Source organism: Mustela erminea, chromosome 18 (assembly GCF_009829155.1).
Source record: "Mustela erminea isolate mMusErm1 chromosome 18, mMusErm1.Pri, whole genome shotgun sequence".
Lineage (NCBI taxonomy): Eukaryota > Metazoa > Chordata > Mammalia > Carnivora > Mustelidae > Mustela > Mustela erminea.
This window is the reverse complement of record NC_045631.1, coordinates 290,178-315,891: the sequence shown is the minus strand read 5'-3', so window position 1 is coordinate 315,891 and position 25,714 is coordinate 290,178. Positions and strand designations below refer to the sequence as shown.

Sequence of the window (25,714 nt, the reverse complement as noted above, 5' to 3'; positions counted from 1 at the left end):
ACAGACACCTTCCGAGGGCTTCTTCATGAATGTCTGTTGTCGCTACTGCTGACGTGTCGGGTCTGCTCTGCTTTCAACTGTCCTGCCCTCAGGATGACCTGCGGAAGGAGGACTTCAGTAGCATGGGCGCCCAGCTGCTGTACAAGATGATCAAGTCCAAGACCGAGTACCCATTGCACAAGGCAATCAGAGTAGAGAGAGAGGATGTGGTCTTCCTGTATCTGATCGAGACGGACTCACAGGTACTGACGTGCTTTTGCCCAAACAAACCTGCTTGTTTTTCTCTAAAATGTCCCTCACTCCTTCAGGCCGTCACTGACATGGTCTCTCATGTACCTGTGTCTGTGCCATCTGAGCTTTTCCTCTGATGCTCCTGAAAACCCTTTCGGCCTTGGCCCGTTGGCTGTTTCCAACGCGGCTTCCACGTGTGTAGGTCATTGCTGGAGCAGTACCTGACTTCCAGGTGCCAAAACCTGCTTCAGTTTTCTTTTGCTGCTGTAAGAAATTGCCACAAACCTAGGGGCTGAAATCAGCGTGGACAGGTCATCTTAAAGTGTTTTTGGTTGGGAGTCCAGGGCGGGCCCATGTACGTTTGGGGAGGCGGCAGGGCGGGGTCCTTCCTGGAGGCTGGCGGAGAGAATCCCTTTCCCGATTGTTTGGCACGGTGCAGAGTTTACTTCCTTGTGGTTACAGGACAAGTGTCCCCATTTTCTTGCTGGTTCTCAGCAAGGGGCTCTTCTGGATCTCCGGAAGCCACTACATTGCTCCCTCTTCTGGCTGGGACGGTGTGTCAAGTCCTCGCATCCCGTCTTTCTGACCTGCTCTTCTGCTTCCCTCTGTCCCTTCTCAGGACACGTGTGACCAGCTGGGTCCCTCCTGGGTAACCCAGAATGCATTCCCTCAAGGTCCTTAACCTTAATGACATCTGCAAAGTCTCTTTTGTTGGGGATCGTGGCACAGCTCCAGGGACTAGGACAGCGACATCTTCAGGGGCTATCACTCTGCTGACCGCAGTGCCCAGTGAAGAAGTACATTGCTTCTGACAGAGGGGAGCATAGCATGCTTTGTCCTGGGTGTCTGGCGCCCGGGGAGTCATCCCGCTCTGTGGGGAATTTGATACTAAGCCATAGTCTCTTATGAAAATGTTAGCTATTCGCCGTCGGGCTGTGACCCTCTGCCCTGGCCTTTGTGCTCCCACAGCAGTGTCTCCATTTCCATTTTGGTCCTGTACTGTCTTCCGCTGTGTTTGTGTCTGCTCTGGGATCCCTGCTAATTCTTTGTTCCCTGGGAGGCTTGTGCCCCGAGGAGGCCTGAGAAAAGTTCGTGAATTTATTGGGACTTGGAGAGTATGCAGTGTCAGAGCACTAAATTCAGTATTTATATAAAAAGATGGTATGTTAGAGTCCAATTGGGAGAGATTGAAATCAGCTGTATTCACTACTGACTGGGCGCTAATTTACAAATTTGTGTGTGCAGCTCCCTGGAAAGCTGAACGAAGTGGACCATAACGGAGACCTGGCTCTGGATCTCGCCCTGTCACGACGACTGGAGAGTATCGCCACCACGCTGGTTAGCCACAAGGCTGACGTGGACATGCTCGACAGGAACGGCTGGAGCTTGTTGCATAAAGGAATCCAGAGGGGTAGGAAGAAGCGGTATACCTTGTCTTCTTCTCTGCAAGCAATTTTACTTTCATCTGGGTAATTCTCGAAGATTCTATGACCCCGTGGCACACATTGTGAAAAGCCTTTTCCGGCTGCACATGATGAGAATCTGTGATTGGTGGGTAGGAGGACCTGGGGCCTGCGCCGTGTTCTTAGGCTCTTGTGGGGTCAGCAGTGCCCCCGGAGGAAGGGTCAGGGAAAGGGCACCTCCAGAAGGACCTTGAAGCTGTATGCCACGGACGTGCATCACTCTCTCGAGGACTTGTGGCAGGAGGACTTTACTTGTATCAGGGACTGTGAGAGGGAAAGGATCAAAACCACGCATGTCTAGACACACGCTTGGCTTCAGAATGTTCAGTTGGACGGGTTAGGCTTCTGTCCTGGCAGAATGATGCAGCTTCATTTGTTCTCGGAAGGTTCTGGAATTGTAGCTGTATTGAGAGTATGTTGTTCATCGTGGGAAGAATATGGAAGTGATAGAATTAAGGTCAAAACATTTTAATCTTAATGCTACAAGGGAAAAAAGTACTAGTCTTTTTTGTTTTATTTTTCCCATTTTCCCATGGCCTTACTGATTTTTAAGTCCCAGACGGGTCCTGCTTGCGTCCACTTCACAGTAGTCGTATCTGACAGGGTGAGACGCGGTCTGGAGGCAGCGTTCCAGCACGGAGTGACAGCTCTCCCGACTGCCAGAAGCTTCGACTTGTAGATGACCTGAGTGAAGTACTTGGCCACAGCCATTCTTCTGTTTACGTGTGGACGGCAGAGACAGAACGCACTGATCTCCGCACGTCCGAGCCCTGTGCATTCCCCCCTGCGGTCATGCGACCATCATGACTGCGCTCTGGTACCATGCTCTTTTTGTGCCGTTACACCATCGTTCTTACATTTGCTGTTGCCATTCATACGCATGTTCTGTTGCTCACAAGTTGCTCCTGGGTGGTGGAATGTAGTCACTTCAAATATGGGCCTGTGGCAGCTGTGGCTTTGCTCTTTTTGGGCAAAGGTTTTAGTAAAAATATCCCTCAGAGCCATGTGTCAGTGTTCAGCTTGTTGGCTGGCGGAGAGGAAAATGTTGCTCATCAGCGGGAAGGAGCTCCTCGGAGAGGATGTCAGCGCCGAGAGCAGATGCGTTTCCCGGGTGGCGCTCCGCACAGTGTGCAGCTGTTGGGCACTTGGCGCACCGGGCTTGTGTGCAGTGGGGAAGGTTCCCACCACATGGGGAATTATTTTTCCCATACTGTGTGGTGTCTGAGATGTTTGTTTTGGAAACAAATACACTTGTTAATAAAAAAAAAAATCCCAGAATTCTCTTTCTTTTCTCTTAGGGAGTTAAATTCTTATGTGTGTTGAAAAAGCATCTTGGGCGAGTTATTAAATATTTTGGTGATTGCTTAGTTACGAGAGTTGCCAAGAACTGATGATGCCTTTCTGATGCTTGTTTTCAGGCGCCTTAATCTTCCTCTCTGAATTGGTCCATTGCCTTAGAGCCTGTGTGCGCCAGCGTGGGGAGCGGGGCTTGGTGTGGCGGGCTGAATGCTGGCGCTGGAGTTTGGGTGTGCTGGGGTTCGGATCCGGGCTCGTGTGCCTGCTCGGGGACCTCCGGCCCGTCACTCAGTCGCCACTGGGTCTCCTCTCCCTCTTGTGCAGAGTGGGGATCCTTGTCGTTTTCTAGTGTCGGCAGCCCGTGCGGCACGGTGACTGCCGGGTGGTGGGCGCAGCCGCTGGCTGCTGAGCCACCATCAGCTCCAGTCCCCATAGGGCTCTTTCCCTCTTCCTTCTGTAACCTGCGCCGTCAGGCTGTGGACCTTCCAAAATGACTTCATTGAGTAGTGTACTTCATTTTAACTGTTGGCCTTACTCGAAGTTCATTGCCATTTGAACAAAGATCTCTGTTTTGAGAGATGTGGGCTTGCTTCTGGGTGCCCACCGGAATCTGTGCCGGTCAGTTCCATGAAGAATGACACGGGCAGCCGGTGTCTGTGGGCGAGTCCGTGGGAGGCAGACAGGTGGCCTGAGGCGAGAAGGTGACTCTTCGCTGTTCAGGCGCAGCTGGCGCACAGCGGTGACCTCGTAGTAATCGGTGCCGTAGTTCTGCTCGCTGTTCGCAGTCCATTCACAGATGGCGCCACCGCCTGGGGCTGGCTGTGTTCGTGGCGAAGTCACTGGTTCCCTGAACACAGCCCTGCTCCGGAAGCTGCACAAAAGAGCTTTGTGTGGAGTTTAGGTTTGATGTTGCTGCTGTTAGGGATACGCTGATGTGGACAAGCCATGTTGGTGAGGTCTCGTGCACCTGCTGTGCTGCTGGATGAGGACGAGGGAGTGACCGACTTCCAAGTACCAGATAGTCTCGCTGTGATTGTTGCTGGTTTTTTCTTTTTTTTTAAGATTGTATTTACTTATTTGACAGAGAGCGTGCGAGCGAGAGGGAGCATAAGCAGGGGAGTGGGAGAGGGAGAAGCAGGCTTCCGCCGAGCAGGGAGCCTGACGCAGAGCTCTATCCCAGGACTTGGGGCCATGTCCTGAGCCCAAGGCAGATGCTTAACGACTAAGCCCCCTAGGCCTCCCCTGTTGTAATTGTTTTTGGTGGAAATCTCTGTAAGATGTGTTACAAGTTTTCTTCCTGACAGAAACTTTATAAATGGTGTTTTTGGTATTTTCCATTCTCTCCCTTTGCTCTGCTCTTTGATGGCCATCGTCTTTTCCCTCTAGACTGTGTACCCACGGGCTTTCCTTTAGTGGAAAACGTCCCCAGTTTTCAGTGTCCAGGAACTCCTCGATAGCTTCTTGTGTGGGGTGCATGCGTTTATGTGCATATGTGTATATAAGTAAGAAAAAAGTCTTTGGCTCTTGATAATCAAGTAAGTCTAATCTAAAAGCTCTAAGTCTTTTAAGAGGGCTTAAGACAGACCGTTCCATTTTATTGTCCCTCTGCAATCCCCGTGCAGGCGGTGGTTGGATGTCCTCGACCCTCGCTTCCGTGGGCCGTCTTGCCTGGTCGACCCGCTTTGTTTAGTGTGTCCAGGCTTCTCCGCACGCTGTCCATGTTTCTCTCTTAGTCTGGAATGTGTGCTGAGCTTGAAGGCGTGAAACCCCAGCCCTTCCCCCAGTATCACGCACCTTGTCTTCTCATCTTGAGGCCCTTTGTCCCAACAATCCCGAGTTTTCTTTCCAGAAGTGGCTTTGTCTGGGATATTGTATTCTGTTGCTAATGTTTGTACATATTCTCTCTTAGACGGAGTCTCTGGGGGGCTGGTTTGTACCTCTCCGTGTACGCACGTGTGAATAGCGAAGGCCCCCCCCCAGCGTGGCCTCAGACCCGCGCGTTACCGTCACGCTCAGAGCGCTACCGTTGGCCTGTGTGCAGCAGTCTGAATTTTGGTCCTTTGCTCATGATGTCGGTAAAGATTGCTCTTTCCCCCAGACCCCGGGAAAAAACGGGGGGCTAAAGAAGAGGCTGGTTAGAGAAATCTTAAGGTGCCTGAAGTCATAATTGATAGAATCAGAGCCAGTCTGTTGAAGTGGGACCTGGTAGCCTTGACCGGTCAATCCGTTTTCTTCCCACACATTCCCCTGGTGCCTGTTTTACATAAGACGGAGCAGGCACAAGTTAGATCAGATGCGGATTAGTCAGCAGCTGATTGGCCTGTGGCTGCTGTGTACCTCCATGCCAGGGCTGATATTCTCTGGCAAGATGGTCCCTTGGAAGAAAGTATAGAGCCCGTGTCAGGCTCTGCGCTCAGTAGGGAGTTTCCCCGAGGATTCTGTCTCTCCCTCTCCTGCTACCCCGTCCCCTGCTTGCACACGTGTGTGCACATGTGCTCTCTCTCAAATAAATAAAATCTTTTAAAAAAATGAGCACGGGAATACAGATAACACTTGAGAATTTTGCCACTCTTGAAACCTTAAGCCTTATACACGTTGAGACTACAGAGTATAGTTGAAAATTAATGATATTGCAAGATATAGAAGAAAACTTGGCATAAGTGACTTTGAAAAGAGAAGATTGTCATCTGGAGGTTGGGATTCAAAGGAGTGTACGTCTATCTCCAGCACTCACAGAATCGGACACAGAAGAGCATGGCTGGATGCAGAGACGAAAACAGATAGGCCGTGCAACGGACACCGGTGTCTGTGATGTGTGTAGCCGAGTGGTTCTGCAGCGCCTTCAGCCGTGGGCGTCCATCCCCAGACTCCGCACGTGTGGAGTAGGAAGTCCACTGTCACGGCGGGTGCTCTGCATTCGGGGGCGCTGCCCACTGAAGAAGGGTGTGATTTGCAGGAAATTTATCCTGTAGACCTAGGTGAAGTGGGGACAGAATCCACAGAAAGTGTCCCTCAATCCCGCTGGGACGACTTAGCCAAGTCCTGAGTCACATCCACCAGTTACACCTCGCCCGGCAGGGGAAGGATGTTTGCTCTGGAGGACATCCCTGCAGTGAGCTCCTCCGTGCCCCCTGGAGGTTCCCTCCCACTGGGCAGAGTGCCTCGAAGCCAGCGCCCTGCCTTTGTAACTGGGTGGCTTCTTTGTTCACAGTTCAGTAGCTTAGGGTGCTTTGCTGCCCTGGCCTTCTTGTCTTTCCTTTTCTTTCTTTAGTATTTTATTTATTTATTTATTTGAGTGAGAGTGAGAAGCACAGGTGGGGCGGGGCGGGGGGTGGCTAGAGGGAGAGGCTGACTCTGCGCTGAGTGGGGAGCCCCATGCACTGCGTCTAGTGAATGCTTTTTGCTTGCTTTGAGTTGTAAATGGAACCAAATCCAAGGAAGTTTGAATTGTAAGTGATCTTAGAGCAAATTTAATTGCTCAGTCCCTGTCAACCTCCAGGTTAACTTGACAGGCGTACTTTAACTGCTTTTCCACAAATTTTTTTTTTTTTTTTTTAAAGATTTTATTTATTTTATCAGAGAGAGAGAGAGCGAGAGAGAGTGAGCACAGGCAGACAGAATGGCAGGCAGAGGCAGAGGGAGAAGCAGGCTCCCTGACGAGCAAGGAGCCTGATGCGGGACTCGATCCCAGGACGCTGGGATCATGACCTGAGCCGAAGGCAGCTGCTTAACCAACTGAGCCACCCAGGCGTCCCATCCACAAATATTTTTGACTTGAAGTCGTCACATTGCTTGGTTCCAAGTTTAGCCGCACATTTGCAGAACTATATACCTTTAGTACCGTCATGCAGACTTAATTCTTGGTAGTTTCCGTGTTTCCTCGTACAGAGCACCGTGAATAGACAGCAGTTTAAGCTGCCAGAGTTACTGGATCTTATGTCCGTTACTCTGAATTAGTTTGGTATCTGTACATGGTCCCAGGCAGACTCTTGCACCTGCAAATGCTCCAAGACTTAGGGAAGTGGAGGGGACTGAGGAGGAACCTTTGTTTTGACAGCCACTTAGTTTACTTTGTGGAGTATTTGTAGAGCGATGTGTACAGAGTCTTGGTTCAGATGCTCAGATGGAAACTTCTTGTCGAGACTGTCATGTCCATGCATAGTAGGTGGCGAACATGTCAGGGCCATCCTCCGGTCAGGAACCTGGGTGTGAGTGCAGCAGATTGGTGGTAGGAGTGGACCGTGGTCAGGAAATGAGAGGGGCATGGATTGTGCTGGGGAGGAATCTTGAAGCTATCCTTGAGAGCTGATGGCAAGGGAGGTCTGTCAGCACGGAAGCCTGCTGTGCTTGGGTAGTGCCCTGGAGGCGAGGGGCAGGGCAGAGGACAGCAGTGAATCAGAATTGAATGAAGCCTTTGGAGTTCAATGATGTGACTTCCCGATCTTGGTGACAGGTTTCCACTTAGAGGTGTCCCAAAGGTTCTGCCAAGAACCGTTGCCTGATGTCCCTTCTCTTTGTCTGCAGTTTTTCTGACTTTCTGAGGACCAGAATAGGCCAATAGGTCTTATCATGGGTGACTGTTGTCTCTGTTGTTTGTTTTCCAGGAGATCTCTTTGCTGCCACCTTCCTCATTAAGAATGGGGCCCTTGTCAATGCTGCTACATTGGGTGCCCAGGAGACACCGTTGCACCTTGTGGCATCGTGCAGTGCAAAGAAGCACTCGGCAGCTATGATGACTGAGATGGCCCAGATCGCAGAGGCCCTTCTGCAGGCCGGCGCCAACCCCAACATGCAGGACAGCAAGGGCAGGTGAGCACCATGTCCACAGCGGTGTTCTGTGGGGCACACAACGGCACACAGCTACACAGCTAGCAGTTGGGGTCTCTGCTCAGGCTCCTTTGTTGGACCGATGAGAGGCATGACTAACCCAGGGGCGTTTGGGGAAATATTTCCGTGCTTGGAACTGAGGTCCATGGACTTGTAAGCAGTTTGTATCTTGTTCGGGGGCTCACCGGTCCAGCTCCTCCAAGGGCACTTTGTCCCAGCATCCTCATCAGAGCTGGTGGGGTACCGTGAAGGGGTGGCGCACCCCATCTGAAGGCGGTCTCTGGTATTTCCATGAGGTCTGGGCGTGGGGAAGTCCTTTGGGTTAGACCTGGTTCTCGCTGCGGGTAAGGACGCCGGCTCCCATCGGCTTTCCACAGCATGTCTGACAGCTGTTCTCCTGTTTCTTTGTCCTCTGCCCAGAAGTGCCCTGTGGAGGATCCCCTGTGGTTCTGAGTCTACGGAAGGGCTGCCTCCCACTGGGGGGGCCATGTGGGAGGACAGAAGGGACCTCTAGCAAGTGGGCCCCACTCTCTGTAGTCACGGCTCAGTATTTTATACCTTGGAAGAGCCTCTCACAGATGGAGGACGGAGCTCCGTGCAGTTGTTGGAGTGGGAGACAGCTGTGTGTGGAGGGACCCCGCAGTGAAGACAGATGGGTCTCTGGGACCCCACTGTTGTGTGACGGTTACTTTATTTCCCCAAGTGATTGCTTCCTTTTCCTCTTGACTCTGTTGACTCTGACTTCCTCCCGCTGCAGCACCCGCTGGCGGCGTGTGCCTCTGAGTTGGGTGCTGGTGGGGGGCGGGGGGGGGGCTTCAGGACCTGCGAGGGCTGAATAAAGGCCGTGAAGGGCAATCAGAAGTGCCTCCTTCAGTCCCTGCCTGTTGGCACGCGGTGTCTGAGCATAACCCAGAGTTACAGGAAGAAAAACATTTGCTTGCGGACTCACGGAGGGTAGGTGGCGAGAACACACCCTCACGTGTAGAGACTGCTGTTTCCGAACGTGAGGAGCTACTCAGTGAGGGTCAGCCGTTCACTGGAGGGAACCTTATAGATCTCCCTTCTGTGCGTTCCTGTCCTCTTGGCCCCTGGCTAGATGGAGCCCTAGAAGCAACTCCATTTTCATTCTTAGAGACTCATTTGTGCTTTGGACAGCTGTTTTCCAGGGCACAGAGAGCCTCTGTTGCAGAAATGCGGGGTTCTCATGTGTTGTCCTGAGCCGTGCCTGTTCTGCGCTGACCCTGCTTCTCTCTCGTCCCCAGGACGCCCCTGCACGTGTGCATCACGGCCAGGAATGAGCACGTCTTCAGCCAGCTGCTGCAGTGCGAGCGGTACGCGCGGGGCATGGCGGGAGAGCAGCGGGGAGGGTGGGATGACGTGTGAAAAATCATTCTCGTACAGTGTCCTCCAGTGTTATGAAGTTTAGTAAGTAAGAGCCAGACGAACAGTGGTTGTTCCAAGTGTGCAGAAAGGGAAGGTGAGGCTGTGGCCGGTCGGGGTCTGCAGCGGGCCGTGTGAGCTGTTTGCTGGCTTCCTCACTTCAGGCTGGATCTGGAGCTGAAGGACCATGAGGGCAGCACCGCCCTGTGGCTCGCCGTGCAGTACGTCACCATGTCCCCCGACCACTCCGTGAACCCCTTTGAAGACCTCCCGGTGGTGAACGGGACCTCCTTTGACGAAAACAGCTTCGCAGCCCGACTCATCCAGCGCGGCAGCAACACCAACGCCCCAGACACGGTCACAGGTGATGCGGGGGTGCCCCTGCGCTGGGGCCCAGGAAGCGCCACATCCGCGTTTGTACCAAATGGCATGGTCTTATGAGATCGTCTGCGCTTTTCACTGTAGTAACAGCCCGAGTTACTTTTTTTGACATCAGGCTTTTTAGTGGGACTCTGGTCTGTGAGGCAGAAACACTCAGTTTACTGGGTATTGGGGGCGTCTTTGCAGGGCTCCAAAGCTGCTGTTATGCGCTTAAAAACCGTATCCCTCAGGATTTTAGTTTTGCTGGGTTATAGCTGTGATGCTTAACGTTTTAGAAATTAAAACTGAAATTATTTTATTTTATTTTTTTTAAAGATTTATTTATTTATTTATTTGACAGAGAGAGAAATCACAAGTAGGCGGAGAGTCAGGCAGAGAGAGAGAGAGAAGCAGGCTCCCGCTGAGCAAAGAGCCCGATGCGGGGCTCGATCCCAGGACACTGAGATCATGACCTGAGCTGAATGCAGCGGCTTAATCCACTGAGCCACCCAGGCGCCCCTTAAAACTGAAATTAAAACTGAGAAGTTTGTAGCAGTTGTGTTAGCTTAAAAAATAACAAACCGTTCTATGTTTAAGATGGCTTTATTTATTTATTTTTAATGAAGAATGATGTTTAAAACAAAATTAAGTGGGAGAGTGACTGGTTTTCTGGGTCTGCATCTGTAGTCAGCGTTTTGAGACAAGTTGTTTCGGTGAGAGCGTGGGAAGGAAACGCACCCTGACGTGTTGATGTAGCTGGAGGAGGGCGGCGCGCTCCCCCGGGTCTGCAGCGAGCAGAGTGACCGGGTGGTAGCTGAGAGTCCGTCGCAGCGTGGGGCCTGGAAGCGTGCCCACCAGCTGCTCGTACTCTGTGATGCTGGACCCGCGACCCGTCTGCCTGCGAACGGCTCTGCTCCCAACGTGGTCCGGTCACATCGTGACTTGGTCATTTGAAAAGTGCTGGTTTGCGGAGTTAATGGCGTCTTCAGATGCGTTTGTATCTCAGAATGACGTGTCTAGTGTCGCCGCTGATCGCATCAGAGGAGACTGTTGTCTTCCGGTATCCATAAGCAGTCAGACCTGCAGTTTTCGATTAAAGTTTCCCAAATTCTTTTTTTTTTTAAAGATTTTATTTATTTATTTGACAGACAGAGATCACAAGTAGGCAGAGAGGCAGGCAGAGAGAGAGGAGGAAGCAGGCTCCCCGCTGAGCAGAGAGCCCGATGTGGGGCTCGATCCCAGCACCCTGGGATCATGACCTGAGCCGAAGGCAGAGGCTTAACCCACTGAGCCACCCAGGCGCCCCAAAGTTTCCCAAATTCTGATACTCACTTGAAAGATCCACATTTTATCATCCGGCACAAATACTGCCGGTTGTCATTAGAGAGAGAGGCTCGCGTTTGTGCTCCTTCTCAGGAGAGCGTCTGTCGGCTGCTCAGTTTGGGGAGCCGCGGCCATGAGTCCGGCCCCCTTGCCGGTGAGTCCAGCCCGCTGTGGGGCCCGCTGCGCCGCCGCTGTGGGTTTGCGCGCATTGCTGGCTTCCTCACGCAGACACTTCTTCTCTTTCATGTGAGTATGTGTTTATCTTGTGCTTCTCTGCTCAGACTTTAACTGCTGAATGAATATCCTTTTGTTGGATTGTCCCCCTTACAAAGGAAATGTCACACGGTTCTGAAAGGATGGGGACTTGCTGAAATTTAAGAAATTTAGTAATTTCTACTGCTTTATCAAGAACCCGCCCCTTTCTTGGCTGGTGCGTGGTGGTCAAGAGCAGTGTGGGGACTGTGGGTTTGTGCTGGGGCCACTGTCACTCGCGCTCAGGCCTCAGCGTGACCTGCCAGCCATACCGGTGAGCACGGGCACAAGCGAACATCCAGGGGTGGTGTTATGGGGACAGTTTTGACATAATGGGCCCCTGAAAGACTCAGGAACCCTCAGGAATCCAGCGACCACAGTTGCAAAGCCACTGTTGTAAGGTGGATATTTCCTTGATCTGACTTAGTAAGTTGTGCGGATATTTTAGGAAGGGTCCCTTTGTGATCGGTGTTGCTATGTGTGAAGCGTGGGTGGGCACCACTGATGAGGGGGGTGGGCCCAGAAAAGGGGTGTGCGAAAAGAAGTTAATAATTCAAATACAGTTCAAAGTAGATCACCCCTCGGGTGACATGAAAGCTGAAGGCAGGGCACTCCACACCAGGGAATCAGGAAAGTCTCTGGAAAGGAGATTGTTACTAAATTACTCTTAATTTATAAAGGTATATTGGTTATTGGCCATAATTTTATTGGTTTTTAATGTAATTGTATTATATGAGCATCACGTTATATAAGAAATTGGTTCCTTGATGTTTAGGACTTGAACGTGGGGTTGATTTTTAAGATTAATTTATTTGAGAAAGAGAGTGGGGGTGAGAGAAGGAGCAGGGGGAGCGGGGGGCAGAGGGAGAAGCAGGCTCCATCCCACGACCCCGGGATCATGGTCTGAACCGAAGGCAGACTCCTGACTGACTGAGCCCCCTGGGCACCCCGCAGATCTAGTTTTACGAAAGCTTAACACATGCTTGACAGGGGCCGCGTTCTGTCCCTGCAGCGCGTACACCTGTGCTCACGTCCCTGCACCATGCATGCTGCTCTGCTGCGCGCTCTCTCCGTCACCAGCTGGGGGGCTGCTCGGCTTGCCTGTGCGGGAGGAGGATTACAGTTCTGCACCGTGGGTGTGGATCTGTCCATCGTCTCGCTGGCCGTCCGTTTTACTCCGTATACTTGGAGTTTCAGTGCAAGTTCAGGATGACTGTTTTTCCTTGTTCTGGTTGTCCTTATGCATGGAATGGCCTCAACGCCCTGTTTCTCAGCATAAGGCTGTGGCAGGTGGAGGTCGGTGTTGTTTGACAGGGAGGCCCGTGCTCATGTCTTGTGTGCCCTAGAGTGACTGCAGAAGTGAGGACGGGACCGTAGTTAGGGCTCACTTAAATTACAGTGGCTCTCTGCTAGGGATGCGGTCACGGTCTTGGAGGGAAAAGGGGAAGGGGTGTGAAAACAAAGCATTTATCCTTTCTTTCATTTTCTTTTTTAGGTGGTTAAAGTGCGATTACTGGTTTCTGGAGTAGAAATCAGTGATAAATCACTTAGGTTTCCGGTGCTCATCACTTCAAATGCCTCCTCAATGCCCATCCCCCATCTAGCCCCTCCCCCACCCATCTCTTTTGGCAGCCCTGTTGTCTTTCAGTCTCTTATGCTTTGTTTCCCTTCCTCCTTTTCTTTTCCCCTTTCCCCTGTGTTCATCTGTTTTTTCCCTTAAAGTCCAGTGAGTGAGATCATGTTGTGTTTGTCTTTCTGTGATGACTCATTTCATGCAGCACGGTACGTCATTGCAAATGGCCACATTTCATCCTTTCTGATGGTTGAGTAGCACGCCGGTGTATGTGTCTGCGTGTGCGCGTGTAAATACATACCACGTCTTCTCTAGCCGTTCATCTGTCCATGGACTCTGGCTCTCCCCGGTTTGGTTCTTGTGGATGTTGCTGCTCTAAACACTGGGGTGCACAGGCCCCTTCGGATCCCTGTGTCTGTATCTTTGAGGTGAACACCCAGTAGTGCGATGGCTGGGTCGTAGGGCAGCTGTTTTCAACTTTCTGGGAACCCTCCATGCCGCTTCCAGAGCAGCCGCACCAGCTCGCGTTCCCTCCCGCGGCGCACGAGGCTCCCGTTTCTCCGCACCCTCGCCGGCACCTGTCGCTTCTTGTGTTGCTGATTTTAGCCGTGGCCCGTTTCTTTACCAGTTTTAGTCCTGGTTGCAGTTTGTATTCTCAGATAGCATAGCTGCAGCGCATGGGGATTTTGTGTTTATCTGAACTGGAAACAGGTGTTAGTGGAAAGGGAAACGCTGCTTTGGAGCTAGAACTATTCTATGAAGGAAGGAAGAAAAAAGGTGTTTTTTCCTCCCAAGATTTTTATTTAGGAAACAGTGCTAAAATCAGAACGTTTCTAAGCCACTTAAGGCCCTGGGGTAAGATGTAGAGGGCATTTTCTGGTGGAACTGAGCTCACATTGTGCTGCACGTGGTTCTTCTAGGTGCATGGGTGCTCAGACGACCGTCGCCTTCCCTGCACCCCGGCAGCATCTTAGCTGTACTGGTTTCATAAGGCTGGGGTGCTGTTGGCATCCAGCTGCCATGTGTGCAGAACAGACCCCTCACAACAGAGTCCCCTGGCCAAAATGCCAGGAGCTCTGCTACTGAGAAACGCGCTCTACCCTGTCCTCAGCAGGAGCAGAACTTGCCTCTGGCCCTGGGCTGCGGCCAGTGGCAGACTCTGGGGGGATGAATGTCTCTGACTCCCAGACCAAGTCTTGGTTCCACCTAGACACGGGTCTGCCCAGCGTCTGCATCCACACGCAGAGATGGCCCGTGTGGGCGTGACGTGGGTGTGGGGTGTGGGCTTATCCATCGTGAAAGGTGGGCGAGGAGGGGCTCGTCCTCGTGCAGGTGGAAGACGCGTGTGCTCCCTGTCTCCCAGGGAATTGCTTACTGCAGCGGGCGGCTGAAGCAGGGAACGAGGCAGCGGCTCTCTTCCTGGCGACCAGTGGCGCCCAGGCCAACCACAGGAACAAGTGGGTAAGTGTGCTGGGTGGCCAGGGGGGCAGTGTGGGTCCGTGCAAGAAAGGCAGTGGTGGATGTAGGGGGGAAATTAGCTCTTTCTCAGTTTTTGTCTGAATAATACATGCAGTTGGTTAGAAAACCAGGCTGAAACGGGTGTTTTGTCCCCAGATACGGGGTTTGAGAGTCTTGTGCTTATTGATTCTGGTGGGATCATGGGGATCACTGAGCATTCCCAGTGCCAGTGTGGAGGGGAGGTGGCTGGAGCAGAAGATGGTCCCACAGAGGAGGACACTGTTGTGAGGCCCTCTACGCTGCGACACCATTCGATGGGGAAGGGCGCAGGAAGGATGGCCGAGTCCTGTGACACAGGGCCACCGGATGCTCCTTGAGGCTCTCCTCTCCGCAAAACCATTCGATTGGGAAGGGCTTGGGGGCGGGGGCTGAGTCTGGTGACACAGGGACACAGGATGCTCCGTGAGGCCCTCCTCGCTGTGACACCATTTGATGGGGAAGGGCGTGGGGTCGGGGGCTGAGTCTGGTGAACAGGGACACAGGACAGCGTGTGAGGCCCTCCTCACTGCAACACCAGTGGGTGGGGAGGGCGCGGGGGTGGGGGCCGAGTTTGGTGACACAGGGACACAGCAGTGGCAGGTGCACGTACAGTGCCGGAGACTGGAAAACTGAGGCGGCAACAGGAACACGTTAGTTAGAAATACGGAGGTTGCAGAAAACCAGCTGAGAGGTCAAAGTGGAAATTTCTTTCCAGGGAAAAGGAAGTGGGATGTTGCTTTGTCTCACAAGGAGCCTTGTCGGGTCTTGACTCTAGACCGATGAGGTGTAGTCTCCGTGAGAGTAAGGGGCAGGCCTGCGTGTTTGATTTGAGTCCGTCTGTTTGAGTGGCAGGATGCTGTGTGTGTACGTCTGGGTGCCTGTTCTTCTGTGACTGTTCTGTCCTTGGAAGGACGCAGGACCCTGGCACCGGAGTTTTGGAGGGAGCTGGGTGGTGGGGACGGGGCCAGGAGGAAACTTGACGCCGTGTGTTCTTGTGCCTCTTGAGTAGTGAGATGAGTGTGTGGGATGGCAGTTTAAAGTGTTTTTAATGTCAGAAAGGAGGGGAAGGAGGACTTGATTCAAGCTCAAGACGGGGTTGATGGGAGCCGGGCAGAGAGCCCAGTGGGGGTGGGGCAGAAGGGACGCGGTGGCCCCTCGGTAGTCCTGTCCCCACGGGGCTGCAGTTGAGGCTCTGCCCGCCTCCCTGGGGCTGGCTTCCGCGGCACATCGGGCTTGTGTAGTCATAACCGTGTGAAGGGCGGTTAGGAACGCTGTTGGACACCTACGGGAGGACGAGCCAGGGCGTTTGGAGGGCACTTGGCCGGCATTAAAGAAACAGAGGCTGATGGCACAGGGAAGGGAGGGACAGACCCGCAGGTGTGGGGCGCGTCACTGTCAGCCAGTGGCAGGATGAGCCGAGGACGGTGACTGTCCCCGGAGACCCGGGTTTTGGTACACAGGCCGTCGTCATCGCTCCGGGATGGGCGCTCCCCTCCTGAGCGTGCTCTGAGGTGCGCCGTTTGCTTCCATTCAGGGAGAAACCCCGTTGCACACAGCCTGCCGCCGCGGCCTGGCCGGCCTCACTGCAGAGCTGCTGCAGCAGGGCGCCAACCCGAACCTGCAGACTCAGGAAGCCCCGCCGCCACCGAGGGAGGCTGCGTCCGCCAGCAGCCCCACGCACAGCGTCTACCTGCAGACCCCGCTGCACATGGCCATCGCCTATAATCACCCCGACGTGGTATCTGTCATCCTGGAGCAGAAAGGTGGGCGGTGGGGCCTGCCCTGCGCCTTGGAGCGGCAGCTCTGAGTTGTGAGTTGCAGAGTTGATGCTGCTTCCACTGGGCAGTCTTGTCGCCCAGATCCTTCCAGGTCAAGTGAGACGAGCGTGTCCTCTGGCTCCTGACCGCTGTTGCCCCACGTACAGCTTTTAGGACAGGGCCTGCCCATTCCACGCCACCTGTCAGGTTATGGCTTTAGAACCGGTGACTGCCTCTCACGTGGATGTTTTCCCAATGCCCTGTGTCGGCGTGAGCAGCGTCCGAGGACCCTGCGGCCCCAAGTCCTGCTCAAGTCAGTTGTCCTGCTCAGCCTCCCTGACAGGAGCACTGTGGGAGGAGCGGGAAGGAGGGCCAGGGGCAGCCCCTGCCGTGGGGAGGCCCACTTCCCCAGAAAGGCATGCTCGGGCGCTCCCATTTCCTGGCCTGGCTCTTGTCTTCCTCTTGCCCTGTCCCTGTGACAGTCAGCGTGCCTCTGCCATGTGCCTCTGGAAGGGAGTGAGGCTGTAGGTAGAGGCACTTTCTGGGGTCCTCACGGGAGTGTTGCGGTGGTGGGAATTCCATGCCAGGCCATGGCTTTGACCCTTTCTTCGGCAGTCAAGTATCATTTGTGTTTGCATAGTGGGTTTGTTTTCCTTCTGTGAGGATTCGCTATTTTAAGCATTAAAAACTTACTTTTCCCCTAAGCTCTGCTCCAAAATACCAGGTTCCCGGGCTTCCACCCCCCACAAGAAGATTGGTGAACTCTCTGTGTAGAGGTGATTCTGTTCTAGTCGGTCAGTTAGTTGGAAACTAATGTGGTCCATGGATGGTGAAATCAAGTGTGTGTTTCCTTTAAAAATTTTAGCTAATGCTCTTCATGCCACCAACAACTTGCAAATCATTCCGGACTTCAGCCTTAAGGACTCCCGAGACCAGACGGTGCTGGGCCTGGCATTGTGGACGGGTAAGGGATGCCGGGAGTTGCCGGCATCCAGATGGACCTGCGTCATAAGGGTTGAGGACGGGGAGGTGGGCGGGGAGGGGCTGCACGCATCATGGGGTTTGGGTTAAGCCTGTAAAACCCCGTGGAAGCCGTTGGCTTTGAGACGTCGAGGGGGTGTGGGTGTGTTGCGGTGAGATGTCGGGCGCGTGGGGCAGTCAGGGCCTGTTTGCGTCCCAGGCATGCACACGATCGCGGCACAGCTGCTGGGCTCCGGGGCCGGCATCAACGACACCATGGCGGACGGGCAGACCTTGCTGCACATGGCCATGCAGCGGCAGGACAGCAGGAGCGCGCTCTTCCTCTTGGAGCACCAGGCGGACATAAACGTCAGGTGGGCGGCGCCGCGCTCTCCTCGCAGGACCCGCTCCCGGTGCACTGGGCCCGGGGGTGGCAGAGGGGAACCCTCCAGGACCAGGCCACGATACCGCACAGAGCTCACTGAAAGGACAGTCCGGAAGCTGTTGTTTAGAGAGCGATCTCGCGCTCAACAAACAACATTCCAGCTAGTGAGCTGTCCGAAGGGCTTGGGGGAAAAATGCGGAGTTTGGTTTCTAGTGTTCCCGTATTTCCAGAGGAATTTATCAGTATCTCTAGTGTCAAGTGACGTGGAATGGCTGAGGAGAGGGAGCGGTCAGTCAAGTGCATGGCGGCAGGTTACTGAGCTGCTGCGGGAAGCAGCCATACGGCCGAGTGCACACCAGTACACACAGGCGCTGCGTTACCATCTGGGGGCACTGGGGTGGCTCAGCTGTATTCTTAAAAAGGCAGAAGGGGGGGCGCCTGGGTGGCTCAGTGGGTTAAGCCGCTGCCTTCGGCTCAGGTCATGATCTCAGGGTCCTGGGATCGAGTCCCGCATCGGGCTCTCTGCTCAGCAGGGAGCCTGCTTCCTTCTCTCTCTCTCTCTCTGCCTGCCTCTCAGTGTACTTGTAATTTCTCTCTGTCAAATAAATAAATAAAATCTTTAAAAAAAAAAAAAAAAAAAAAAAAGGCAGAAGGGACAGAGGCTGCTGACAGGATAAAGTGCTCTGAGGGAGTGCTGGTTAGCGTGAGTGACGTGCTTTCTGGCCTCTGGAATGCGCTGGGGCACGCGTTATCCTTGGGCTCCAGCTACAAATGTTGGCTTTGGGTGGGTGTCCTCGCAGGACTCAGGACGGGCAGACAGCCCTTCAGCTGGCCATCAGAAACCAGCTTCCGCTCGTGGTGGACGCCATCTGCACCCGGGGCGCGGACATGTCCGTGCCGGATGAAAAGGGGAACCCCCCGCTGTGGCTCGCCTTGGCAAACGGTCTGGAGGACATTGCATCCACCCTGGTGAGACAGGCTCAGCTCCGGCCTCCGTTTCCGCATGGGGGCCTTTGTGTCTGAGACTGAGTTGCTGTCTGCCTAGTGGTCGCAAGGAACAAGAGAGCCGCCAGCAGCCAGTCAGGTCGAGGATGAGCAGTGGAAAAGCCTCTTCAGGAACTTGCAGTTCAATGTGATCTTTCCAGCACTTTCTCTTAGGCTGTCTTTACCAGGACTGCCAAGACGCCAGAGAGCTGGGGTGCCTCCTCGGGAGGCCTTGGGTGTGGGCTGCTTTCACGGATACCATAGTGACAAGTCCTCAGAGCTCTGGTTTATCTCCCTTACTCAGAAGACAGGCCCCAGGAAGTCCTCACCAAGCTATCTGATGTGCCTGGTCCCTGCCAGGGGTGCACTGTGCAGCTGGGGCTTCATGTAGCTGATGGCGACATTCCCTGTGAGTTACAGGCGTGTCACTGAGGCCACAGGAGTGCGTCTGTTTTCTGTCCCTCCTGGGACAGGGCTCCCAAGGGTGATGATAACGTTGTCTTTCTGTCTTTCTTGTGTTTCCCAAATCCATCCCACAGGACCTGGCACAAAGCATATTTTAATCAGTGTTCTACAGATTAGTATCACTAGCAGTAGATTGTCAGCTGTATCTTGCCTGAAAACAGTGAATCTTATGGTGTACCTAGAGCTCAGAGGGGATAATAGAGTGACTTTGCTGGGCAGTGTTTGTGAGTCACCTGTGTTTTCTGCAGGTCAGACACGGCTGCGATGCCACGTGCTGGGGCCCGGGGCCCGGGGGCTGCCTGCAGACACTCCTGCACAGGGCCATCGATGAGAACAACGAGTCTACCGCCTGCTTCCTTATTCGCAGGTCAGAGAACCCCCAGTGTCTCCTCGTGTCCTCTTCCTCAGCTGCGGTCTTGGCATGCCTTGGTGGGTCTTACATCCCCATGAAGGCTGTCGGAGGGCCCCTGCTCTGTGAAGTCAGCCAGTGAAGGCACTTGACCCGCTTCTGAGGAGAAGGGCTTGTGTGCCCATGTCGCAGTCTCGAAGCTGAGCCCGCTTCCTGCTCTGGGGGCCCTAGAGGCTCCCGTAGTCCCGTCAGGCCAGTTCACACAGTGCAGGCAGGAGGCTGGGGCGGAGGAAACCAGATGGCGCCTATGGGGACCCCCCCCGGGCCCCCGCCCGCTGAAGTTGCATGAGCCCTAGCAGGTCCATGGCACGCTCAGGGTGCAGCATGCACGGTGGGGACCTTTAGAGCAGTGGTTCTCAAGATGACCGCACACACATCCCTGGGGGGGCTTTGAAGAGTTCTGATGCCCAGGCTGCCCCCAAGACTAAAGGAAAATCAGTGGGGTCAGACCTGGACGTCGGGTTGTGACTGAGACAGCTGTCCTGGCCACGGCAGCAGCGCGTTGGGCGGGTGAGGCTGCTGCTGTGCACTTGCTGACAAGCCTCCGGCTGGGTTGGGAGCCTGGCTCTTGGAGCCCGCCTCTCATGTCCCCCTCGCTTTCAGCGGCTGTGATGTGAACAGTCCCAGGCAGCCCGGTCCTAACGGAGAAGGGGAGGAGGAGGCCAGAGACGGGCAGACCCCCTTGCATCTGGCAGCCTCCTGGGGGCTGGAGGAGACAGTACAGTGTCTTCTGGAATTTGGTGCCAGTGTAAACACACAGGTATGGAGAATTTCTCTTTCCAGGAGAGGGATGCTAACGGCAGAATTAGGGAGTAATCTCTTACCTGCCTTGCAGGTAAGAGAGCCTTGCAGACTCTCGGTCCTGGGCCTCGGTGTGGCCGTGAGTGGGGCTAAGGGACAGGTGGATGGAGTGACTTCCCCTGGGTCACGCAGTCTGCCCTGTAAATTGCAAGACTTTCAGGTGAAGATTCTCCCACTCTGTGCCTTTGTCCTTCCTACAGCGTGAGGAGCGTTCCTTCGGTCAGCTTCTCTTGGCCTCTCACCTCCGTTGGTTGTCCGTCTCTGTGGGGAGTTTGTCCGAGACTCAAGCTGAGTACTGTGCTCAGCTGTCCCCGGAGCTCCGTGGAGCACCCGAGTCATGTTCCTTGGTGCTCGTCGGTGTCCCAGCCCGTGAGGACATAGGCTGCCTGCTGCCGAGTGGGCGGTGGTCTCAGGCGAGCCTGACTGCTGGTTCATCTTCCGAACCAAGCGTGTTTGTGTCCCTGGGTCACTGGAGCATGAGGGAGATGCCCACGGCTTCTGGTTTTCTCTGGGCTTGGACTCTTGAAAAGCTGATTGCGGACGCAGGGGGGCAGTATCGGTTCTCACACCTGATCTGATTTGATCCCCTTCCTGTTTCTCCCCGCGTTTTCTTCTTGCGTCTGGACACTGAGCTTGTGTCTGTCCCTGCAGGACGCGGAAGGGAGAGCGCCTGTGCACGTGGCCATCAGCAACCAGCACAGCGTCATCATTCAGTTGCTGATCTCCCACCCCGATATCCACTTGAACGTCCGCGACAGACAGGGGCTGACCCCTTTTGCCTGCGCCATGACTTACAAGAATAACCGGGCAGCGGAGGCCATCCTCAAGCGGGAGTCCGGGGCTGCCGAGCAGGTGAGGGACCCACACCCAACACTGCGTCCGCTGCCCGAGCTCGGGGGACCCGTGACGCGGAGACTAACCGATATCCCCAGCCGAACAGGTCTCTTCTCACGAAGACACCTGTGCTGAAAGTGCTCTCCTCTTTTCTGAAGTCCGGCCGTTCTGGCGGACTGTCGGTGCTGGCGGAGAGTGGAGTGCTCTGCCCTGTGTCAGCCCTTTGCTGGTGCCCCGCGCACAGGGAGGCTGAGGTGGCCAAGCCCCGGCCGGGGCGTCATTCTGTGGTGTGCCCCAATGGTGTCCTCATGTGCCTCTGCTTGGTTTCCTGGTCGTGGTGATGAAGGTCTTCTGGAGCTGTGAACTGAACAGGAGGAGCGGCTGGTGTGGGGGCAGCTCTCCAGGGAGAGTGTCTCCGAGGAAGCGGGGCTCCGTCCGGGTGGCCGGCTCAGGCCCCACATTCTCTGTGCTGCTTCAGGGGTTGGCGAAGGGCCGGCCTCAGGGCGTCCAGGTGGGACTGAGGTCCCCGTCGGGGTTCACGAGTAGCTGCCGAGGGCAGTGACGTGGAGATATGGCAGCTGAACAGAAGGAAGTCCTGGCGCGGCAGATGAGCCGTTTTGGAGCTTAGGCTGCCCTGGGCTGCTGGCTTTGCGTTGGTGTGCGAGCAGGCTGCGGGCGCTGCCGCAGGGTTGGGAACGGGCAGCCCCTCGTGTTTCCTCATACACAAGGGAGTCGGGCATGGTGGACCGGAGTCCTTTGTAGAAACACCGCCTGGGACAGCAGCATGTGCTGTGTGTGTGGCTGTGGGTGTGCGGGCACTGCCCCCTCACTTCTCACCAAGCACTCGGGGACGCGATGGCTCTCGTAGCCACAACTTCTCTGGCCAGTTGCACGGAGCTCCGGTCTGCAGCAGGCTGGTGGCTGCCTCCCCGCTGCGTGCTCTTACCCTGTAGCTTGATGAAGGAGGAACCTTGTGCAACTGCTCGGGGTCGGGCTGCTGTTGCCGCTGAGGTGGGGGGTCCTGGTGGTTGGTCTGAGCCAAGCAGGGGACCCCACAGCTAGTCTCTGCCTTCTCCTTTCTCCCCGAGCGCCCCCTTCCTTTCCCATCCGCAGGTCGTCTCTTTCTCAGTTTTCCAGATCAGCTTCTGCTGCTGGAGGGTGCCAGGGCCTTGCACACGCGACCAAATGCACACATGTTGTGGCGGGTGGGGGGCACGTGCAGTGTGGGCTATTGGGAAGGAGCCTCCTGGACCTGAGGGGTTGGCCACACCATCGCCTCTGGCCCGTGCTCAGGAGGCTCCCTCGTGAGGGAGGCCCACTAATGTTTTGGCTCCTTCTCGTTGCCTTAGGTGGATAACAAGGGCCGGAATTTTCTCCACGTGGCAGTTCAGAACTCTGATATCGAGAGCGTCCTATTCCTGATCAGCGTGCAGGCAAATGTGAACTCCAGAGTCCAGGATGCATCCAAGCTAACCCCTTTGCACCTCGCCGTCCAAGCAGGCTCGGAGATCATCGTCCGCAACTTGGTACGTGCTGCGAGCAGTGTGTGGGACCTGTGGGCTGGGTCGTGCCGTGTGCAGGAGCTCTCATCACTGCTGTTCTGGCGGGTTTTCTGAAGTGCTGGCATGAATTTGGGGAGCTAAGCCAGTGCCCTTGGGGGAGCCCTGTGTCTGTGGCAGTGCATCCTGAGAGCCCAGACGGCGCCGTGCGCAGGTGCTGGGGTGAGGCCTTGGGGGAAAGCAGGATCCGGGGCAGGCCCGGCCGCAAGGGCAGGGAGGCCTACGTCTGCACCAGCGCCAAGTGTGTGCTCTCAGGGCCACTGGCACACGCTTACGTGCTCTCATCAGTATGTCCCATTGTGGTATTTTCCGGGGTACGTCACAGTGGTTCAGTATTCGTGTGGAGCGCAGAGTGACCACCACGGCACGTCTAGTTAACATCTGTCACACACGGGTACACACGCTTTCTTCTGATGAGAACTTTTAAGATTTACTCTTCGCAATTTCAGGTGCGCGGTGTGGTATTACCTGTGGTTCCCGTGCTGTGCATTACTGCCCCAGAACTTACGTGTTTTATTTATTTTTCTTTTTAAGATTTATTTATTTATTTGAAAGAGAAAGCAAGCACGCACAAGCAGGGGCAGCAGCAGAGGGAAAGGGAGAAGCAGGCTCCCGCTGAGTAGAGCCCCATGTGGGGCTCGATCCCAGGACCCTGAGATCATGACCTGAGCCGAAGGCAGAGGCTTAACTGACTGAACCGCCCAGGCGCCCTGGACTTATGTATTTTGTAACTGGAAGATTGTACCTTTTGACTCCCTTCACCCATTTCAGCACCCCACACCCCCCTCTCCGAAAATCGGCAGTCTGTTCTCTGTACCTGTGAGTTTGGGTTTTTGATTTTTAGATTCTCCATGTAAGCGGGGTCATATGGTGTTTGTCTTTCTCTGCCTTATTGCATGGAGCCTAATGCCTTCAGGGTGCACCCATCTTGTTACAGAAAACACGAGCTCGTTGTCTCTGGCTGAGTTGTGCTGGCCATGTGCACATGCTGCATCATTCCCCGTTCGTCGGTCATGCGCCCTGGATCTGCTTCCTGTCTTGGTTTGGCCTGTAAGGCTGCGGTGGATGTGGGTGCAGATAGCGCCCAGTGTTTGTCCCACAGCCCAGGACGCGCATGCACGCTGGAGCCCTCCCCTGGGTTGCGGTGTGTGGCGTGCGGGCGTGGCCGCAGGCCCAGCCTGAGCTGGCCGGTCCGCCCGTGCCTCTGCGCGGGCCCCAGCTGTGCAGGGTGCCGCAGGTGCCTGTGTAGGAGAAGACGGGTCCCAGACTCGCAGGCGTCTGCCTCTGCTCTCTGTGGAGAACTCAAGGAGTTCAAGAGCAGGTCCAGACTATCAAGAGTTCCCGTGCTGGTTGTGCTGGTTGTGCTGGTTGGTTTGTGTGATACTAAAGGCATTTTAAAGCTTTTTTACAGTGTGCAAGAAACTTGCTCCTTTATCTTTTTTTTCTTTAAATAGCAATTTTCCTTTCAATGAATATCCAGTAGTGAAATTACTGGGTCACACAGTGTTTCCGTTTCTCATATTTTGAGGAACATCCGTGCTGTTCTCCAGAGCGGCAACAGCAGCCTGCTCACCCACTGGCCGTACACGAGGGTCCCCGTTCTCTGCTCCCTCACCGGCCCCTGCTGTCTCCCGTGCTGCTGATTTTAGCCCTTCTGACCGGGGTGACATGGTATCTCATCGTGATTTTGATTTGCGTTTCCCTGATGCCGCGTGATGTTGCACATCTTTTCCTGTGTCTGCTGGCCATCTGGACGTCTTCTCTGCAGAACTGTCAGGTCCTGCTGCCTGTTTTTACATTGTTCACTTACTCATCGGGTATTGAGTTGCGGTGAGTTCTGTGTATATTTTGGATGTTGGCCCCTTATCAGACGTGTGACTTGCGCATACGTTCACTCGTAGTTCACGACTTTTCATTCTGTTGATGATTGCCTTTGCTGTGCAGAAGTTTTTTAGTTTCTGGCCCAGCTTGTTTATTTTCACTTTTGGAGTCAGATCCAGAAATCGTTGCCAAGATTGACGTCAAGGAGCTGACCACTCCTTAATTCTCAAAACCACCCAGAGAGGTGTAGGAAAATTTTCACATCTTACAAAGCAGAAAATGTAAGCCCAGAAAGAAGCTTCCCTCGAGATATGAGGTGGTCAGTAGCGTGGCTGGGATTTTAGCCATTTCTGTTCAGCTGCAAACCCTGTCTTTCCCAGTGCGACACAGGGCCACCCAGGCCGGGGCACGGTCCGAGCAAGGACGTGGAGACTAGAAAGTGCGTGTGAGTGCTTTCACTAGGAAGGTTCGGTTGGAATTTGGGGAGGGTGTTGGAGCTGTGGTTGGAAGGGCAGGTAGGGACCAGATTGGAGGGTGTGACACGGCAGACCTAGAACTGTGAGCAGCCTTTTTCCTTTTGGTGTGGAGAAGCCAAGCAAGTGTGTGAGCTGAAAGCACATGCAGGCAAAGGGCTTCATGTCCCCTGGCCGGACCCTGAACCTCCCATCAGACCCAGTACCTGCTGCCCGACTAGCAAGGAGGGCACTTGACTGGCGTTCAGTGTCCCGCCTTCTTTCTTTCTTTCCTTTTTTCCACTCCTTTCCTTTTCTGCTCTTCTCTTTGCACAGTGTGAGCTTTGAGCTCACAGCCCCGAAACCAGGAGTCATGGGCTCTACCAGCTAAGCCAACTGTGTGCCCCTGTCCCATTTTTGTGTTTGAAAAAGACTTCTTCGAAAACAATTAAGACTTGTTATGTGTTAGAGCTGAGAGAGCAGGTACCTCTGCAGTGGGCTGTGGGGGGCAGTTCCATGAGGAGGGCTGGAGAATGATGGCGGGGTGTCTGGTAGCAGCAGGCCCAGACTGGGTATGGGAACCAGCCACGGAGGCATAGGGGGGGCACAAAGTAGCAGACAGTCTCAGGCCATGTGTCCTTCCATCTGAGAGCTAGGACAGGTTTGAGGGTCACGGCCCCTTCACCAAGGTCAAGCTGCTGCCTCCCTGACCTCACAGGTGGTGGGAGGGCCTAGAAACAGCTCATCAAACTGTGGCCGTCAGATTCATGTTGGAGCCTGTTCGCATGTAAGAGTGCCTTTGCCCAGACCTCTCCCCCTCCCCAGTTAACCATCCTTGAGATTAGCTCTGTCTGAGTCCCAGCACACGCAGCACTTTGGCCATGGATCCCCCTTGGAATGTCCTCCCAGACCTGTGCGTGCTTGCACTGGGTGCCCAGAGGTCGCGGAGGCTGGGACTTGGAAGGCAGGGTCCGAACCAGAGCTGCGAGGCAGAGTGTCCGCACCCACTGGGAGCCGGCCTGGCTTCGGGCTGCGGGGCAGGCACCGTGGACTCTAGCCGCAACTTGGAAGTCTGTCTGAAAAAG

The 25,714-nt window shown here is 54.5% G+C and overlaps 1 protein-coding gene across 3 annotated transcripts in view; it reads left to right on the top strand.

Annotated features, from left to right (window-relative positions):
• ANKFY1 (ankyrin repeat and FYVE domain containing 1) overlaps positions 1-25,714 on the top strand; it is a 72,766-nt gene that overhangs the window by 40,350 nt on the left and 6,702 nt on the right. For all 3 annotated transcript variants that reach the window (XM_032320102.1, XM_032320104.1, XM_032320103.1), the window contains 14 exons: positions 93-242; positions 1,477-1,642; positions 7,595-7,799; positions 9,080-9,148; positions 9,362-9,561; positions 14,069-14,166; positions 15,737-15,965; positions 16,825-16,923; positions 17,140-17,293; positions 18,105-18,273; positions 19,002-19,120; positions 19,766-19,922; positions 20,615-20,815; positions 22,147-22,323. In XM_032320102.1, the coding sequence (XP_032175993.1) occupies positions 93-242; positions 1,477-1,642; positions 7,595-7,799; positions 9,080-9,148; positions 9,362-9,561; positions 14,069-14,166; positions 15,737-15,965; positions 16,825-16,923; positions 17,140-17,293; positions 18,105-18,273; positions 19,002-19,120; positions 19,766-19,922; positions 20,615-20,815; positions 22,147-22,323 (2,193 nt within the window). The remainder of the gene's footprint in view (positions 1-92; positions 243-1,476; positions 1,643-7,594; positions 7,800-9,079; positions 9,149-9,361; positions 9,562-14,068; positions 14,167-15,736; positions 15,966-16,824; positions 16,924-17,139; positions 17,294-18,104; positions 18,274-19,001; positions 19,121-19,765; positions 19,923-20,614; positions 20,816-22,146; positions 22,324-25,714) is intronic.